The sequence below is a fragment of the Delphinus delphis genome, chromosome 1, assembly GCF_949987515.2.
Source record: "Delphinus delphis chromosome 1, mDelDel1.2, whole genome shotgun sequence".
NCBI classification, from domain to species: Eukaryota; Metazoa; Chordata; class Mammalia; order Artiodactyla; family Delphinidae; genus Delphinus; species Delphinus delphis.
In genome coordinates this window covers 18534418-18552790 of record NC_082683.1, presented here as the reverse complement: position 1 = coordinate 18552790, position 18373 = coordinate 18534418, and the positions used below count along the sequence as shown (strand labels likewise).

The 18373-nt window shown below is 55.5% G+C and overlaps 1 protein-coding gene across 1 annotated transcript in view; it reads left to right on the top strand.

The window, feature by feature from the left end:
• The window catches only part of MYOM3 (myomesin 3), a 52502-nt gene that overhangs the window by 12029 nt on the left and 22100 nt on the right, over positions 1-18373 (top strand). Inside the window, exons 7-18 of the mRNA XM_059998573.1 lie at positions 1236-1331; positions 2959-3047; positions 4700-4744; positions 5230-5370; positions 6804-6965; positions 7591-7732; positions 8706-8905; positions 9581-9634; positions 10023-10150; positions 12916-13099; positions 15869-16043; positions 18207-18328. Of these exons, the coding sequence (XP_059854556.1) occupies positions 1236-1331; positions 2959-3047; positions 4700-4744; positions 5230-5370; positions 6804-6965; positions 7591-7732; positions 8706-8905; positions 9581-9634; positions 10023-10150; positions 12916-13099; positions 15869-16043; positions 18207-18328 (1538 nt within the window). The remainder of the gene's footprint in view (positions 1-1235; positions 1332-2958; positions 3048-4699; positions 4745-5229; positions 5371-6803; positions 6966-7590; positions 7733-8705; positions 8906-9580; positions 9635-10022; positions 10151-12915; positions 13100-15868; positions 16044-18206; positions 18329-18373) is intronic.

Here is an 18373-nt window from a genome sequence, read left to right as displayed (position 1 = left end):
GCTGTGGACAGACACAAGGCCACCTCATTGTTCAGTGCCTGTGGCAGATAAAACCAGATCCCAGAGTTCACAGAAAACAAAAGGAAGTATCCAGGGTAGAGCGGGGCAGGGCGATCTGCGGGGCCAAACTCGGGAATCACCTGGGAAATTTTAAAAATTACTGATACCTAGTTCCCATGCCCAGAAACTCTGATTTCATTGATCTGGGCTTGAGACTGGGCATGGAGATTTTTTTAAGGCTTAAATAAGATAGATCTTTTTTTTCTTTCATGTAAATGTCTGATGTAGACAGGGCAGGGCTGCTGTGGCAACTCCACCACAGATTCCTCAGGGACGCAGGCCTGTTCCCTCACACTGCTTCAGGGCACAGGCCTTCCTGGTTCGAGATGCAGCCCTCATGGCCATATTCTTGCCGCAGAATGGAGGGAAAGATGATGGGAAAAGGGGCAAAGGATGTCATCAGAAGCTCGTACTTACCTTCTGCTGACAAGACTTAGTTTAGTCACATGGCCACACCTAGCAGAAAGAGAGGCTAAGAAACATGTCATATTTACTTTAGAATAAGAGGGAGAATGGCTACTGGAGACCAATGAGCAGTTTCTGGTGCAAATTCTCAAAGGCTTATGTTCAGACTCTGAGCATGGAGATTGTTAAAGCTTCCTCTAGTGATTTTAACAAGAACTGAGATCAAGAACTGCTGTCCTTGGGGTTGACAAGAAGGTAGGGATGGGGAACTTTCCTTGGTACCCCCTTCAGAGAGGAAGGAAAAGCTGGGGCCTGGTCTTTGGGGGATACCACTGGTAGGGGGAGGGGTAGATACCCCTAATGACAGCTCCCTCTTCTCGCCCTCCAGAAGAGAATGAACCCTTGAGCATCTACAGCAGGGATTCCCAACCCCTGAACCATCCCCCTCCCCACCCCTCCCGGTCTGTGGAAAAATTGTCTTCCACGAAACCGGTCCCTGGTGCCAAAAAGGTTGGGGACCAGTGATATGTACAGTCTTCAAGCTTTACATATCTTATCCCATTTAATCATCACAACAACCCTACAAAGTCAGTGCAATTATTATTCCCATTTCACAGATGAGGAAAACTGAGGTTCAGAGCAGTGAAAGTGCTGCCCTGGGTCACACAGGTAAGCAGCACAAAGCCGAGGTTGGAATCCAGGTCTGAGAGGCTCGGGATCCTTCCCACACAGAATCACACTGCCTTCCACACACCACTGTGTCTCTACAGGTACAAAAATGACATGCGAATTGATCTCCGCCTCTTCCCTGCCGGAAAGTACCGAATCACCAATAACTATGGACTGCTGACACTGGAGATTAGGAGGTAGGACCATGAGCCCTAGAGACGCACGGCCCCCAGTCCTAGCACTACCACAGCCAGAGCAATGAATCCAAACCCTTCCTCGGAGCTATGAACCAAGTCAGCCTCATCTTCAGAAGTACCTGGGGTGCTTGTTAAAATACTGATTTGTGGGATGTACCCTCCTTTTGCCCTCAGAGAGTCAGATTAAATAGTTCTGAAGTGCGGCCCAGGCATTTGTATTTAAAAAACAGCCCCATGTGATTCTAAAGCCTTGGGATACACGGTGAAAAATTTGGACTCAGAGGCTAGCAGCAAGGACTGAATGAATGCTGAGCTAGGCATGCAGGGAGAGCTCCTTGCTGGAGGAGAGAAAACACACGTATACACACACACACACACACACACACACGTGCAAGGGGGAGCAGCTGGAAGGAGAGAGTTAGGCAGGCCTTTTAGGAGGTGGTGAGTCTTAAGCATGGTTTTAAAAGAAGAGGCAGGATGTATGGAGGGAGCATTTGAGCGCAGTCTGCCCCGAAGTGTGCATTATGCGTACGAGCTGCCAGGGGTTGAATTCCTCCGGGTGCTAAGCCCTGCGCTCGCTGCTTTACACATAATGCCCACCACCATTCTGCACAATGCAGGGAAGCGTTGTTCTGTCCGTGTTACAGGTGAGAAAACGGAGGCTCTGAAAGATTAAGTGTCTTGCGCAGCCTGTACAGGGCAGGGCCTGGGTTTGAGTCAGTTCTCTCCATCTGGGTTCTTTCCAATACACCAAACCCTCCACCTCAAGCAACTCGGGCTTCAGAGACACAAATATGAACAGGACCCTCGAAAAGCAAAGTGAGGCTACATGGACATAAATACCTGACCATCCAAGGCTACAAAGGGAGGCGCCCCGTGGGCTGCACAGTTGGGGAGAGCATGCAGGGCTGGGCAGCCTGGAGGGACACATGGAACCGGCCCTTGAAACGAGAGGGATTCCTGCCCCGAGCAGCCAGGGGAGGGGAGGGGGCACCGAAGGGCCTCTCTGCTTGCTGATGGGGTTGGATGTGTGACTTGTGTCCTACCATCTACCCTCTTTGCCACCGTGGTGCCCTGGGGTGGAGCTGGCTCAAGCCTCCACTGGGAACAAGACAAGGCTGGCCTGGCTGGTGGTGAAAACCAGGCCTGCGGTTGAGAACCCCTGGGCATCCAGCCCGGTTCTGGCACAGACTGGCAGTGTACCTGGGGCAGCTCCAGCTCCAGGGTTCTGCTCTGGAGGTGTTGATAGGGCCAGAGGCCGTGCCTGGGGGAGGGCTCGTCCCCTCGAAGCTCGGTTGAATTCCAGTTGCTCTGGGACTCTGGACAAGTCACTTAGCTTAAGTGTTCTGATAACAATCATATTTTCAAAGTATTTTCACCTGAGGTGGTTTAGGCTGCTGTTACATCCCGAGATTTTCAAAGGAGGACCTGGAGGCCTGGAGAGGGACAGTGGCAGCCCAAAGGCCCCCAGCTTCTCAGAGGCAGGCCCTGACCTAGAGCCTGACGTCCTCCCCCAGGCCTTCCTGTTAACCCCCCCCCTTCCCCCCACACCCCACCTGCACGGGGACTTGAGTTTCCCGTGGAGCCCAGCCGTCTCAGGGGGAACATCTCCCTCCCTGCTTTTCAGATGCACCATTGAGGACGCAGGCACCTACACAGTGATGGTCAAGAACGCCTACGGCCAGGCCTCCTCCTTCGCCAAAGTCCTTGTCCGCAGTGAGTCCTGCCATCACCAACAGGCCAGAAAGCCCACAGCAAACCCCAGATGAGCAGATGAGGACATGAGTCTGCGCCAGACTCGGGGAGGGACCCTCAGCCCAGGGGTATTTGGTCTGGGATCAGGTGACCAGGGCAGCCACCGGGATTCCCGCTCCCCAGGGCCTTCAGAGCAAGTGAGATCCTCCGCCCTCAGACTGTACAACCTATATCCCTGTTCAAGGGGACCCCACCTGCCTGTCCCCAAAGAGCATGCTCATCCCATCGAGCTGGGCTTGGGTCCAGATCCATCTCAGGGCCTCTGGGAGGGCGGCCTGGCTACCAGCGGTCCTCAGGGGCAAAGGTCGATGCCTACCAAGTCCCCTCCTGACCCCCACTGCCCCTTTTGGCTTCTGGTGCATATTCCCCAGTGGGCTCAGGTCCCTCCTGTAGGTTAATCACAGCAGGAGGCAGAGGAGACACTCAGGACTCCTTCAGGCCCCCGTCCACCTGCTGCCTCTGGCGCTGACCGGCCGTGTGAGCCTGGGTGCCGTCTCACTTACCTGACCTCCCCACCTGCAAAGGGGGCATCCTACCGCCTCCCTCAGATACTCCTGTGGATTAAATGAGATGGTTTAGGTAAAACTTGGCTGGATCAGGGCCGAGCCCAGCCCAGAAGGCCACACCTTTGAGCCCAAGGCTTTGCCCTCAGGGCCCTGAGAGAAGCTGCACACACACACAAACACACACACACACACACACACACACACACACACACACACACACACTGAGCAGCAGACAGTCCCCAGCCTCTCATCGGACCTTCTTAAACTGTCCTTCACAGCCTCTCCACCCCTCTGCCTTGTTCCCCAAATCGCTCTTGGTAGGCAGCTGTCCCCGCTGCCAGGCCAGGCTCTCTGGGTGGAATCTGAGCCGTCCCTATAGGCAGTGCCCAGAGTCGATTGCAAGGTCAGGCATCAGGCCCTTGGGCCCTGCCTTCCTCTGTCCACCCGTCCTTCCCATCATTTCATCCACATATCCCCATCCCTCCTCCATCAAGGCCATCCCAGGGACCAGTGTCATGTCCTGGCTTCAGGCTGCTGGGGTGCTCGCTAGGTGATTATGCCTCAGTTTCCTCATTTGTATGAGAGGATAATAATGACAACAACAGACAAGGCTGCTGTGGATTAAACGAGTTAATAAGCGGCACGTGGTACCCGCTATGTGAATAAAAATGTTCTCACTATCCCCTGGTGGTCCGTGTCCACACCACCTTGGACTTCACCCTGAAGCCTCCAGGAGGCTCTCTTAGCGCTGCCCTGGACCCACCAGAAATCCCAGCCTGACCAGGCTCCACCTGTAGGACTGTGATTCTGGCGGTGGATTTGGGTAAAGGAAGGAAACCACCATTTATTGAGCACTGACTGTATGCCAGGTTCCTGCTGAGGGCTTTGTTCATGTGAACTCATGTATTCAGAACCCCCCCGCCACCACCATCAGGGAGGAGTCAATAAGGAACTGAGGCACAGAAAGGCTAGGGAACTTTCCCCAAGCTGAAGGGGGAGCCACTGCCAGATCAGGATTCAAACCCATGACCAAAGGCCATGCCTCCAAAATCCAGTAGGAACGTGGGCTCTGAGCCTCCTCCAACTCCATTTGCTCTGGGTTTTCAGCTTACCTGGGGAAGGATGCTGGCTTCGATTCGGAGATCTTTAAAAGTAAGGAGGCTTGGGGAGGGATGGGCCCTCAGGGAGGAGGGTGTCTGGGGCTCCTCGTCAGGGCCCCCAACAGTCCCCTTTAGAATATCGCCATCCACTGCCCACAAAGGGATGTCCACGTGTGGTTTGCCTATAAACTGTTCATACCTGTAGACTGGTTTCTGGGGTCCCTAGGCACCCCAGAGCTGCCTCCAGCTGCTGCACTCTCAGTGGCCAAGACTGAATGAGAAAAAGGCAAATCCAAAAAGACAAACCAGTATTTGCCGTTTCAGCTCATCTGGTCCCACCCAGAGAAATCTCTCCCCCACCCCCGGCCCCCAGGATCAGGCCCCCTCTTCTCTTTGTTAACACCACCTGCAAAACTGTGAATCCTGAGCGGGGAGGAGGAGCGGGGACACCCCAGAAGGGTCCTCACTCGCATCTAAGCCCCAGGCTGAGCTGGCAGCCTTAGAAGACTTCTGCCCTAAATCTCTGTTCCCACCCAGGACTGATGTTTGGCTCCAACGTGGAATTCACATCGGTGCTGAAACCAGTCTTCACCCGTGAGAAGGAACCCTTCTCCCTGTCCTGCCTATTTTCTGAAGATGTATTAGACGCCGAGCAGAACATCCAGTGGTTCCGGGATGGTGAGGACCCCTAGTCCTGGCCCCTTACCTGCAGAGGCAGAGGTGGAAGCCAGAGAGGGACTAGAGCCCTGGCTCCATTCCCACCCCTGGGACCCCCGGTGGAGAGAGGAACTCAGCTATACCCGCCCCCTAACTGGTACAAGCTGGGCGATGGGTGCTGATGAGGTAGAGGGAAGCAGAGCACAGCCAGGTGGGTTCAGATCAAGTCACCCTGCAAAGTGTCACCGAGCACCTGTGGTGCCAGGCCCTGTGCTGGGTGCCGGGGCAGGGTTAGGAACAGACATGCGTAAGCTCAAGGGGCTGTCCATCCGGGAGGAAGCAGGAAGCCAGAACACAATTGCACACTGCCCATTGAGAGCCTGTGGTTGGCCAGGCACCAGCCCAGCCCTTTACATCTATGGACTCGACATCAGCACCCTAGGGGTAGGTGATGACATTTGAAGCAACAAGAACAGAGGCTAAGGCCAGGAGCAGGTCAGCCTGAGGAGGGTCACGGCAGGTTGTGACAATTGCCTCGGGCTTTTCAGAGTCAGGGTTGTAGGTGCAGGTACATAACTGCTACTCGTGAGCTGGAAGGTTCACGGGGGGTCATGGGCCAGGGCTGGGGAAGGCCGGTCAGCCAGGGAGGAGAGGAACAGCTGGGCTTCCTGCCCCATTCGTGACCAGACCTGCAGCCAAAGGGCCAGGAGCACAGCCCCCTGACACCCCAGAGCTTGAGCCTGGGGAAGCTGCCCCTGCTGGGGGCTGGAGTGGAGGAGTGGAGGGAAAGCCGCGAGCCCTGAGAAACAGCTGCGACAACAGGCAAAGAGCTTTCCCAAACCTGCAGGTCTTCCGGAACAGAGGCGCTGGCAGGAGGGAGGGGCCTTCGCGTGGCACAAAGAGCAGGGTGGTGCAACAGCAGGACCGCAGGGCGAGGCCTAGAGCCCCAGAGCCCCTTCCCCCTCCCCTCACTAAGGTCCCGCCTGCCCAGTCCCCACCCGCCTCACTGGCACCCCTCCCTCCATTAAGCTCACACCCCCTGCCCACCGAGCCCCGCCTCCTTTCTCCAGCCCCAGGCGTCCCAATGAGCCCCTGACCCTCACACAGGCCCCATCTCTCTTGGTCCCACTTCTTCACAGGACCTCCGACTCCTTACCGAGCCGCTCACCCAGCGCTGACCACTTCCCTGAACCCTCATTACCTCACTGAAGCCCCAGCCCCTGCCCTGGGCCCGGCCCTGCCACCCCCTGCCCGCCTCAAGCCTTCTGCAGAGGAGAGTTCAGAGACCACGTTGGCAGAGTCCTGGAGGTCACCACCCCCTCCCCAACTGCCCAGCAGAGCCTCAGGCTCTAGCCAGGCCAAACTCCCCTCTGCCTAGACCCCCAGAGCATCTGTGTGTTCCCAGGTGAGGCCCAGATCCCCCACGGGCTCACCCTGGACCCCTCCCTCTGCAGGGAGGCTGCTGAAGTCCTCCAGCCACCGGCAGATCCTCTACGCAGACCGCCAGGCGTCCCTGAAGGTGTCCTGCGCCTATAAGGAGGACGAGGGTCTCTACACGGTCCAGGTGCCCTTGCCCTTTGGGCTCCGGGCGCAGAGCGCCTATGTGTTTGTGAGAGGTGAGGGGGCGGTGGGGGACCGGGGCTCTGCCTTGACTGATTTGCTGTGGGACATTTGGGCGAATCCCTGCTCCTTGAGGCCTCGGTTTCCATGCTATATATTGGGGGTGCTGGGGTAGAGTCTCTCTAAGAATCCCTGTGCATCCCATGACCCTCCAAAGGGACACAGCCTGAGAGTCTGAGACGCGGAGCCAGCTGGAAAGGGAGGGCTGATCGTGGGCTGGGACCATTCTAGTCCTGGTTGATTTCTGTCTCCTGGCTTTGCCACTTCACTAGCTGGGTGATTTGGGGAAATTCACTTCTCCTCTATGACACTCAGTTTTCCCACCTGCAAGATGGGGGGTTGCGCCGGGACTCAGAGATTAATTATGCCAATTGTGCAGGTGTGTGGCGTAGAATGGGCCCCTAATAAACGGTACTCCTACCCCTACCCCCAGATGCTGTTGTTTGAAAGGAAGAGGCTGTTATTCAGGTCGTTCTCCTCGAGATCCAACTGAGCCCCTGGGGGGTGGTGAATGAGAAGAGGATGAGGGGTGAGAATGGGAGGGGGTCTGTCGCCAAGTGGACATTGACGGGAAGAGCCTCCCCCCACTCTCTTCCCACCCCCGCCCACCCCGGGCTTCAGATGCTGCAGCCGAGAAGCCCGGGGCTCCAGGATCCCCCCTGAATGTTCGATGCCTGAACGTGAACAGGGACTGCCTCATCCTGACGTGGACCCCGCCCAGCGACACACGTGGCAACCCCATCACCAGCTACTCCATTGAGCTGTGAGTCGGTCTCTTCAGTGGCAGAGCCCATGGGGGTAGATGGCTCTGTGAGGATAAACGTGGGGGCCACGGGAAAGAGGGACCCCCATGCCTGTCCTTGGAATAGGGCAGGAGGTAAATGTGTTATTTAGGGGCAATAGAAGGGTGTCCGCCCCTGGAGTCAGCCGCTGCCCTCTAGACCCTTTACAGCAGGAGCTGCCACTGGGAGGGGCAAACATCAGTGCTTGAAACCTGAGCACGTGTGGATGCTGTCCTCCCTGAGTGCCGGAGACAGAGTAGCACTGACGCGGGAGGGAGGGGGCACACCAGGAAAGGGGAGGCCTAGAACACCCCCCCTCCCTCACCTGCCGCCGGCTCCGGGACCCTAGCTGGAGGTAAGCTAAACCAGCCACTCGAATCCTTCCAACAATCCCTATCTAAGGGGGCAGGGGGACTCTCTAGTGCCCCATTCTACAGATGAGGAAACTGAGGTACATGGCCCCATCCAGCCAGTACTGAGGACAGTGGCACCCAGGGGGGCACAGAGAGCCCAGACTCCGAGGGTCACTCTGGAAGGCACTCCGACAGGGAGTGGACAGCCCTCTGGGGAAAGGCTAACTTGCCCACTCACAAGCCATGTGACCTTGGGCAAGTCGTCTCACTCTCTAAACGCGGATCCCGTTGGTAGAGTGAAGGTAATCACACCTAACCGTGAGGACCGTCAGGATTAAACGCGATAGCAGGTGCGGAGGGACACAGATGGCTCCAGACACGCAGGAAAGCTCATGGGAGGCACTAGCTATTTTGATTAGCATCGCGCTTGGTGGAGGATGGTGAGAAGGCCTCCTGGGGCCCGAGGTTGGAGCCGGGCTTCTAAATGGAGAGAGATGAGCTGGGCCGGCAGCCCAGGGCGGGGGAAGGGCCCTGGAAGAGGCTCACCCTGGGAAGATGTGAGTCACGGGCAGGGGCTGCAGCCGAGGCCTCTCTCCCACAGGTGCCAGGGCGAGTCCGAACAATGGGTGCCCTGCCACCAGGCCCCCGGCGGGACCTGTCGGTGCCCAATCCAAGGCCTTGTCGAAGGCCAGAGCTATCGGTTCCGGGTGAGAGCCATCAGCAAAGCGGGCAGCAGCATCCCCTCCAAGGCTTCAGAACCGGTTGCCATGGGCGACCCTGAGGAAGCCTGGAAGAAGACAGGTGGGCACAGAGGCCCTGCAGGGACATTCCAGAGCATCAGTCAGGGCATGCTCAGGACTGCCTCACTCAGGAGACAGGCGCACAGCCCCCATGCCAAGCCCTGATCCAGGAGGGGAGACACAGCCCAGCCCTCAGGAACCCCTAATCTGATGGAGGAGACAGTGCTGTCCTTAGCAACCCCTAGCTGGAGGGGGAAGGTACAGCGCGTCTGATGGAAGAAACACAAACCTGTCCACACAAGATGCTAATCTGGGGTAAAACCACAGCACCCTCCTCGGATGCCCTTAATCTGAAGGAGGAAAACCGTCCCGCCTCAGAAGCCCCCAGCCTGCACGGTGGGGGGAACACAGCCCTCTCAGCTCTGAGGAGTCAGCCTGATTTGGGTTTGCCGTGCCCTAGGGATCTGACCCCATCACTTCTCTCTGTCCCGAGAGGACAGAGCATCTTTGGGGTCCAAGAGCAACAGTGCTGCACTTTGGACCCCTGAGATCGCTGGGGCCCAGGTGGCCCTGCTTGAGGACACACAGTGAGGGGCCGGAAGGCCAGGACCAGGAGCGGGGGAGGAATCAGCACCCAGAGTGGGGCAGGCCCTTCCCTGTGGCCTGCTGAGCCCGCCCACCACACACACCCTGTACCCCTTAGCTCTCCCCTAACATGTTCCCTTCTCCCCACTAGAGATCCCCTTTGATACAGGAAAAACGATCACGGTCAGCACAGATGATTCTGAAGGTACGTGTGAACCTCCTGACACTTTGTCTCAAGACTCCAGCCCCCTTTGCGGTTCTGGAAACTCTGGGCCACAAACTGAACCCAGAGGCAGAAGCTGTCGTGTGCAGGGTGCGGGGAGGCGAGCGCGGGCAGGATCCAGGCTGAGGGGCCAGGCTCTCTGGTGGGCGACTGCGCCCCTCGCGGAGGAAGTAGACGTCGGGGAAAGTCTCGGCAGGACGTGGGGAGACCTGGGTTCTGGCCCTGGCTCTGCCCGGCCTTGCTGGGTGACTGGAGCAAGTTCCTGCCCCTCTCTGGGCCCCAGTTCCCTCCTCAATGAAGTGAGGGGCTGAGATCTGGGGTCTCCGACGGCCCACACATCTCCCCCCACCCCCGATGGCTCTGATTCCAGACTTCGTGACCATTCCCTCGCCCCCGACCAATGTCCACGCCAGCGAGATCCACGAGGCCTATGTGGTTCTGGGCTGGGAGAAGCCAAGACCCCGGGGCAAAGCCCCACTGACGTACTTCCTGGAGAAGGTACGGAGACCCCAAGGGCCCCAGCCCCAGGCCGGCCTGAGAAACAGACGCGCTGTGTTACCAGGACGTGGCGGGGGGTGTTCAGGGAGGCGCTGGGAGACCCCGACAGTGTCCCCTGGGAGGCCTGAAGAGAAGAGAATTTCCTGCCTGGAAGGCTCGAGCATAGCCCCGCACAGAGGCAGGCGGGTGGATTAAATGACCTTTCGAGGTTACCTCCAGCCCTGAGAGGTCAGTGACTGATGGCAGTTCCGGAAGCTGTTCACGGAAATACACAAAATCAAGAGACACAGACAATAGCAACAGTAGGTCCACCATGTCCTGCGCACACCCGCACCCCAAGTCTGTCTGGCACCTGGTCACACATCGGGTCGAACACCCAACCTCCGCCAGGGCCAGGGTGGGAGGGAAGCCAGGATGGTGCCCACCTGCCAGGGTCATTGGCAGACAGCACATACAGGGCATGGGGGGTGGAGGTGGGTAGCACCAGGAGGCGGTTCTCCCTGGGGGCAGAGTAGGGGCAGGAGACTGGGGAGGGGGGCAGCTCATGTGAAATGGATTTCACAGTGGAGGGGAGGCATTGTGGCAGAGTAAAAAACAGCATGGTGTTAAGATCCATTTCATTCCTGACCTGCTGTGTGAGCTCCTTTGCTAAGTTCTCTGAGCCTCAGTTCCCTCCAGCATAGAATGGACACCCTACCCTGTGAGGGTGAAATAAAAGCAGCACATAGCCAGGGCCCGCAGCCCTGGGACTGTAAACCCTTCCCAAGGAGATGCTCTTGCCTCTGATCCCCCTAAAGGAAGACACCAGGTTTACCTTCTCATTACTCGCTGGGTCCAGCACGGTGCCTGGCACATGGCAGGTGGACGGTACAGGTTTAGTGAATCAAGGAATAAAAAGGTTCCAGGGAAGAGTCTGTGGCTCTCGTTGTCCAGATGGGCCTCTCTGCACATTCACAGGTGATCCTATTTCTCCGACATGGGAAAGCTATGGATAATGGAGGATTTGTTTTGTGAGGCTATAGCGTATAATGGTTAAGACCTTGGAGTCAGACTGCCTGGGCTCTAATCTTGTCTCTGCTACTTACTAGCTGTGTGACCTTGGGCAAGAAATTTAACCTCTCTGTGCCTCAGTTTCTTCTTCCATGAAATAGACATAATAATTGTACATCTTATAGGGTTGATGTGAGAATCAAATTAACTAAAGCACGTCAAGACTTAGAACAGAACTTGGCACGCAGTGGGTGCTCAGCCGTGTTCCTTGGTTTTTGTAGTGATTTCTTAGCCTACCTGGGTTCTAGGCTACTGACAGCCAGGTGGGCCTTGGGAGGGAAAAGCACAGAGAGGGCAGGGTCAGTGGGTCCCCCCAGGGCTTCTAGGTTTTAACTCTCACACCCAGACTCGGCAGAAGTGGCCTCTGGGTGCCTATTAACCTGCATCACCCTCGGCTCTTCACCCTCTATCTACCCAGAGACACAGGATTTATGGCTGCCTTTGGGGCCCCTGATGCTGTGTAGAATGAGCAGGTTTGGGGGTACCCACACCTGAGCTTAAATACCAAATATGCCAGCTATTAGATGCGTGACTTGTGGCCAAGTTACCAAAACTTCCTGAACCTGAATTTCCTCATTGGTGGGGAAATTAACCCTTACTTTGCAGAGTTATTGTGAGAATTCATCCATTTACTCATGTATTCATCCCACAAACATAGACTGAGCACCTCTCATGCGTCAGTACTGTTCTCAGTGGTGGATAAACAGACAAGCTCCTGTCTCCAGAGCTGAGATTGGAGTAGGGGGTGGGGGATGGATGACAAAGAAGATGAATCCGAAAAGTATTTGGCACATTTGCTAATGGTAGGAGCTTAGGAGAAAGACAGACAGCATGGAGGGGATTTGAAGTGTTGAGGGAGGGGCTGCTGACCTTTCATATGGGGGGGCGGTGCTGGGGAGGCCACCCTGAGAAGGTGAGTTTTGAGTAAAGACCCAAAGGAAGTGAGGGGCAAACCAGAGATTTCTGGGGGAAGAACATTCCAAGAAAAGGGACCAGCAAGTGCAAAGGCCCAGAGGCAGGGATTGGGCCCGGCACCATCAAGGAACAGCAGGGGGACACAGAGCCTGGTGAGTGGGCAAAGGGGGGCATGGAATGTGGCCAGACAGGTGGCAGGAGTCAAGCCATGGAGAATTTCACTCTGAGGGAGATGCAGGGCTTGGGAGGGTTCTGGGCAGACACGGATGTGATCTGACTTGTGTTGTAAAAGGATGCCTCTGCCTGTCATTTGGAGAAAAGACTGAAGGTAGTTAAAGGTAGAAACAGGCAGACCAGTTAGGAGGCTATTGAGGTAACTCAGGTGAGAGACAATGGTGGCTTGGATCAAGGCTGTGGAGGGGAGCATGAGGGTGAAAAGCCATGGTTGGACTCTGGATAAATTTCGAAGGTAGAGCCAACTGGGTTTGTTGACAGAGCATCTTCGGGGGATGAGAAATGAGAGAAAGAGTCCAGGATGGCTCCCAGGGTTCTGGCCTGAGCAGCTGAAAGGACGGGTGCCACTAACTCGATGTGGGCTGCATTGGCAGGGGAGCAAGTTCCAGGGTCAGTTCTGTTGAATGTGAGATGCTCGATGAGCATCCAGGTAGAGACGTCATGGAGGCAGGTGGATCCAGAGTTCAGGTGTTGAGGGGCAGCCTGGGCCAAGGATAGAAGTTAGTGAGAGCACATGTGGGAAGGCAACCACTTAACCAAAGGCAAGTTTCTCTCCCTTGTCACAGTCGGTCATAGGTAGCGGCACCTGGGAGGCCATCAACTCAGAAACGCCTGTGAAATCCCCGAGATTCGCCCTTTTGGATCTGGAGAAAGGGAAGTCGTACGTCTTCAGAGTGCGAGCGATAAACCAGTACGGCATGAGCGATCCCTCGGAGCCCAGCGAGCCCATCGCCTTGAGGGGGAAGCCAGGTACCTGTGTGATGCAGGAGGTGGGGCCAGGCCAGGCCAGACCAGGCTGTCAGCATCCGGGGCTCGGGACCCCATGGCTGCAGGGACGCAGCCGTGCCCGTTTCTCTGTCCTTGACCACTTCTACCTATCACGAAGCTGAAAAGCAACATGATCACAGGCCTGTAAAACTTTAGACCATCAAGAATTATTGATACATTTCTCTGGGCAAGAGGCTCTTGAAAGTATAGACATTTTTTTCTAGATCAACAATTCACAGGTTGCAGAATCCAGCCAGGTCCAGCACAGAGTCTGAGTGTGACCAAGTGGTCCCTCAGTTCTAAACGTCTCCAACCAGGGCCTGAACCCACCTTGTGCAGCCAGGAGTGAGCCCCAGGGCAGGCCTCCGGCCCTCTCCCTGGTCCCACCCCAATCCGCCTCACCAGGTGGGACCCCTCTCATCTGCAGCACAGCGTGGGCCTGGGCAGGTCATTTCTGAGCTGCGCACCTCGGTGTCCTCACCTGCCAAACCCACTGTTCTGAAGGCCTGGTTATCGCCCCCACCTGTGGCTCCTTCCCGAGTCTCCCAGCGGCAGCTCCATCCTGGTCCTGACTTCCCGGGGTTCCCTCTCTCCTCTCAGGCCTCTGGATTCTGATAAGATCAGAAGGTTCCCTGCCATCACCAGCTAGTCCTTTAAGGAACCAGCTGTAGCGCTGCCCATCTGAAAAGAGCCTGATACGCTGCAAGGCCTGTTTGGGAAGATTCCAAAGTCCTAGATTTGTACTGTTTCAATAATGTAGAAAAAAATATATAGATATAGATATAGATATAGATATAGATATAGATATATATTCATAGTAAGTATAAATAGGTTGGTGGGCAAATGGAGTTTTTCTTTAATTCTGGTCTGGTTAACATTTAGTCTTGACTCAGGGGCCTGGCCAGTGACTGGTTTGTGATTGGATGTGGGCAGTCTCTGGACCACAAGGCAGCCTTAGGGCAAGGTTCTGGTACAGTTCAGAAAAGGAAAGGAGAAGAAAAGAAGAGAGAGGAGGGGAGGAGAGGAAAAAAGAAAAGACATTTACTTGTATTATGAAAGTGAAGTTATTGTACAAAAATGGGAAAATACAAAAGAAGCGAGAGAGAGAGAGAGAGAGGGAGAGAGAGAGAGAGAGAGAGGAAGGGAGGGAGGGAGGGAGGGAGGATCCCGCTGACCAAGGGTAACCACTGTGAACATCTAGGCGCTTGGGCCTCTGGTCTCTGACGCATGCACGCCAATGCATCTTTCTGAAAGTCCAATCAAACCACGTGTAGAGCTTTGCATTCTACCTCTTACAATTAACATTATACCACAAACATATCCTCAGGTCTTGAAATCATGATGTTGGTGCGTGAGTACTACTCCCTACATGGATGTCCTCAGCTCAAGTTCTTGCCTACGGGTAGAATCAGGTCTCTTGGACACATGGGGCCCCTGAGTGCCCTCCTTCTACCTTCTCCCACCACCCAGCCTTCATCCACTGTCACCCTGTCTTCAACCTGAGAGGCTGAAGTCGCTGACAGGACCTTCCTGAGCCCAGGACCCCAAGTCTGTTTCTCAGTACTTCCCCTGGGCCAGATGCAGAGCCTGGCTCAGAGCAGGCACTCAGTAGTTACAGGATTTATGTTGGATTGATGCTGAGTTCAGCCTCTGCCTGTTGACTTTGAGGCACCACCAGAACACAAGGAGAGGCGTCCAGGGAAAAATGGAAGATGAGGCTCTAGAATTCAGGAGAGAGAGCAGGCCTGGAGGTAAAGCCTGGGGAGTCGCCTGCAGAGAGGTGAGGGCTGAAGACATGGGAATAGGTGGACACTTGAGATGAGAAAAGAGGAGAAAAATGGAGCAAGTCAAGGAGCAGACACTTGGAGGAGTCCCACATGTGGTGACAAAAGAAAGAGGGGGAGGGCTTCCCTGGTGGCGCAGTGGTTGAGGGTCCGCCTGCCGATGCAGGGGACACGGGTTCGTGCCCCGGTCCGGGAAGATCCCACATGCTGCGGAGCGGCTGGGCCCATGAGCCACGGCCGCTGAGCCTGCGCGTCCGGAGCCTGTGCTCCACAACGGGAGAGGCCACAACAGTGAGAGTCCCGCGTACCGCAAAAAAAAAAAAAAAAAAAAAAAAAAAAAAAAACAACAACAAGAAAGAGGGGGAGCCACAAAAGGATGTGTAAGGAGTTTGAGAAGGAAAAGGAGAACTAGGAAGGTCCTGTATCTGACATACATACATCCATCCGTCTATCCATCTATTCATCCACCTGTCCATCCATTAGTCTATTGATCCATTCAACCATCCATCCGTCCATCCATCCATTCATCCATCCATCCATCCAGATCTGTCCATTTAACACATCATGGCAAACCCTACCTCAAGGAGCATAGTCTCAGGGAGCCATGAAAGTTAAAGTTTCAAGGGAAATAAAATGAAGTTTCCTAGAGATCAAAGATAAGGCTGAGGAAAATTGTCAGATCTGGTGACTTTTAAGAGAGAGAGAGCGATAGTAGGGTTAATGAATGGGGATTTTAGTGAGGAAGCGGAGATGTTTGGAGGTAAGATGAGAGAAGACTTTCAGAACACAAGAGTCTGGAGGACACCTCTGGGACTAGGGAAGAGCTGCCCAAAGCCCCAGGGCATGTCTGCAACGCACGTGCCCCCCCTGATTGCCATGTGCGCACCTCCCCGCCTCTCCCACACACCTCCCCCTCCCCAGCCGTGTAACTCAGCATCTTCACTCAGTCCACACTTCTGATTTTTAGCCACTCTCCCTCCTCCAACTCAAGTTCAAGCTTTCCGAGACACGCAGACCTCTGTCTCCCTGACCTGGGATCCTGTGAAAGACAGCCCAGAGCTCCTGGGTTATTACATCTACTCCCGGGAGGCAGGATCATCTGAGTGGAAAACAGTTAACAACAAACCCATCCAGGGCAGCAGGTGAGTCTGCCCCCACCCCCTTCCTGCCCTAGGGCAGGGCCGGAATAATAATGAAGCCTCTGCCGTTCACGGTACGTTGGGCATTGGGCACTGTTCTAAGCTCTTTTCATATATTAGGTCATTCAGTTCTAGCTGCAATCCTCTGAACTTAGGACTATTATTTCTATTATCACTGTACAGATGAAGAAACCGAGGCACAGAGCAGTTACGGAGTTTGCCAAAGCTCACCTAGCTAGTAAGTGCACTTGGCCCAGACGGCCTCTTTTGCGGCAACACTCACTAGGAGCGTGCTGTTTGCAGGTAGTGGTGACTGCCTAGGCCTTGTCTTTCCAGGAGCTTAGAGACAGAGAGGCAGAGAGTGCAGCCAGGGCGGCTGGGGCTCAGGCTCCACACCCGCCCCTCACTCTCCGGGCACCTCTGCACAGAGACTCGCCCTCTCTGACCCTCCGCCCAGACTCCTGTGCTCTTGCCTATGCCACTCCCACTCCCCTCTGAGTCTCCCTCCTCACTCGGTGGCCCCGGTCCTTGCAGGCAGAACCCTCGAGGCTTCTGGACTCATGACTTCTCTCCGTTTTGAGGCTCTGTGGGGGCAGGGGCTCAGGTGGTGACACCCACCCCCCCTTCCCTTTCCATCAGACGACCGGCTGGGCCCTGAGCACACCTGTGGGCTCCCCTCACCCTGGGCTGCGAGCCCCAAGATTATCTCACCCAGAAAAGGGAACAGGACCTGGTGCCCCTCTGGCACACGGTGCCTCACGGTCACTCATGCTTTGTCACTGCTAAAGTTCTCCAGTTGGAGAATAATTAATTGGGTTTTGGACAAATGAGCTCAGAGTCCAGGTTATCCCTAGGATGACATCCCTCCCCTGACTTGCATTCAGATGTCCGTCCCTGAAGGGGAGGACAGGGGCTGAGGGAGAGTCATGTGATGAAAGTGGCATGTCGGAAGAACGTGCCACACGTGGGGCGTGGCGTGATCCTCTGGTACGTCCAGAGACCTCGTCACATGTGCGCATGTCATCGGTTACATGTGTCAGGGCTGGAAAGAGGCTAAACAGCCCAGCAGTGCTGCCTGGGGTGATGGTGTGAAGGGAGCTCAGCTGGGAGGTAGGGTCTGGTCCACCACCGTTCCATGAGCTCCTCAGAACCTGGCTCACAGGAGATGCTCAAAAAAGACCTGAATGAATGAATACTGAACGGGCAGGCGCTGCGCTGGGATTCGGGAGACCCGGGCTCGGTCCAGGTTGTTCCTAACTGGCTGTGTGCTCTTGGCTCACCCCATTCCTTCTGGGGAAGCCCTTCCCTACCTGTAAAATGAAGAAACTGAATGGTTTGATCCATAAAGGCCCCTCTGACATTCCAACATTCAACTCCTCGGGGTCAACTGGCCGAGGGAAGCTCCCTGTAGAACAAGATTTGCTACAGGAAAATGTTGATAAGTGAAAAGGGAAAAAAGAGGTTCACAGTTTGGATCTTATCAAGAAGAGACAGGGGCTTCCCTGGTGGCACAGTGGTTGAGAGTCCGCCTGCCGATGCAGGGGACACGGGTTCGTGCCCCGGTCCGGGAAGATCGCACATGCCGTGGAGCGGCTGGGCCCGTGAGCCATGGCCGCTGAGCCTGCGCATCCGGAGCCTGTGCTCTGCAGCGGGAGAGGCCACAGCAGTGAGAGGCCCACCTACCACAAAAAAAAAAAAAAGAAGAGACAGGATGGGAGGACATTTTTCTGTAAGCAGAGTGTCCTTGTACGTCTCTGGCTGGTAATTCAGGGGTCTTTAAAAGGACTCTGTGCTTCAGTCACAGCAACCGTACAGATCAGAAGAGCCATTTGTTGTGTTTCCAGGACGAGGCCCAAAGTCCTAGAGATGTACCAGTTGCTCAGTTTAGGGGTTGGCTACCTGGGCCTTCAACTGGTAACTTTCCCAGCGTATTCGCACCTTAATGATGGGCTCTGGAAGCTACATCCTTTAAAACCTTAAGGACCTCATCCTCCATGGGGCAGGCATCACTCTGGGGGCAGGGGCAAGGTCTTTAGGCAAGAACTGAGGCCTCAACTCCTACCACGCTGGTGGCCACTTATCCCCACAAGGTTGTTCTAGAAAGTTCAGGAATGTCTCCCTGCTGCTGGTTTGGCCCTTCCTGAAGGCTGTACATTTTTCTCCCAGGTTTACAGTTCCCGGGCTGAGGACAGGGAAGGAGTATGAGTTTTGTATCAGGTCAGTCAGCGAGGCTGGAGTTGGGGAGAGCTCAGCCGCCACCGAACCCGTCAAGGTCAAGCAGGCTCTGGGTAAGTCCACGGGGCAGGTGCAGCCTGCACACCTCTGGGGACAGA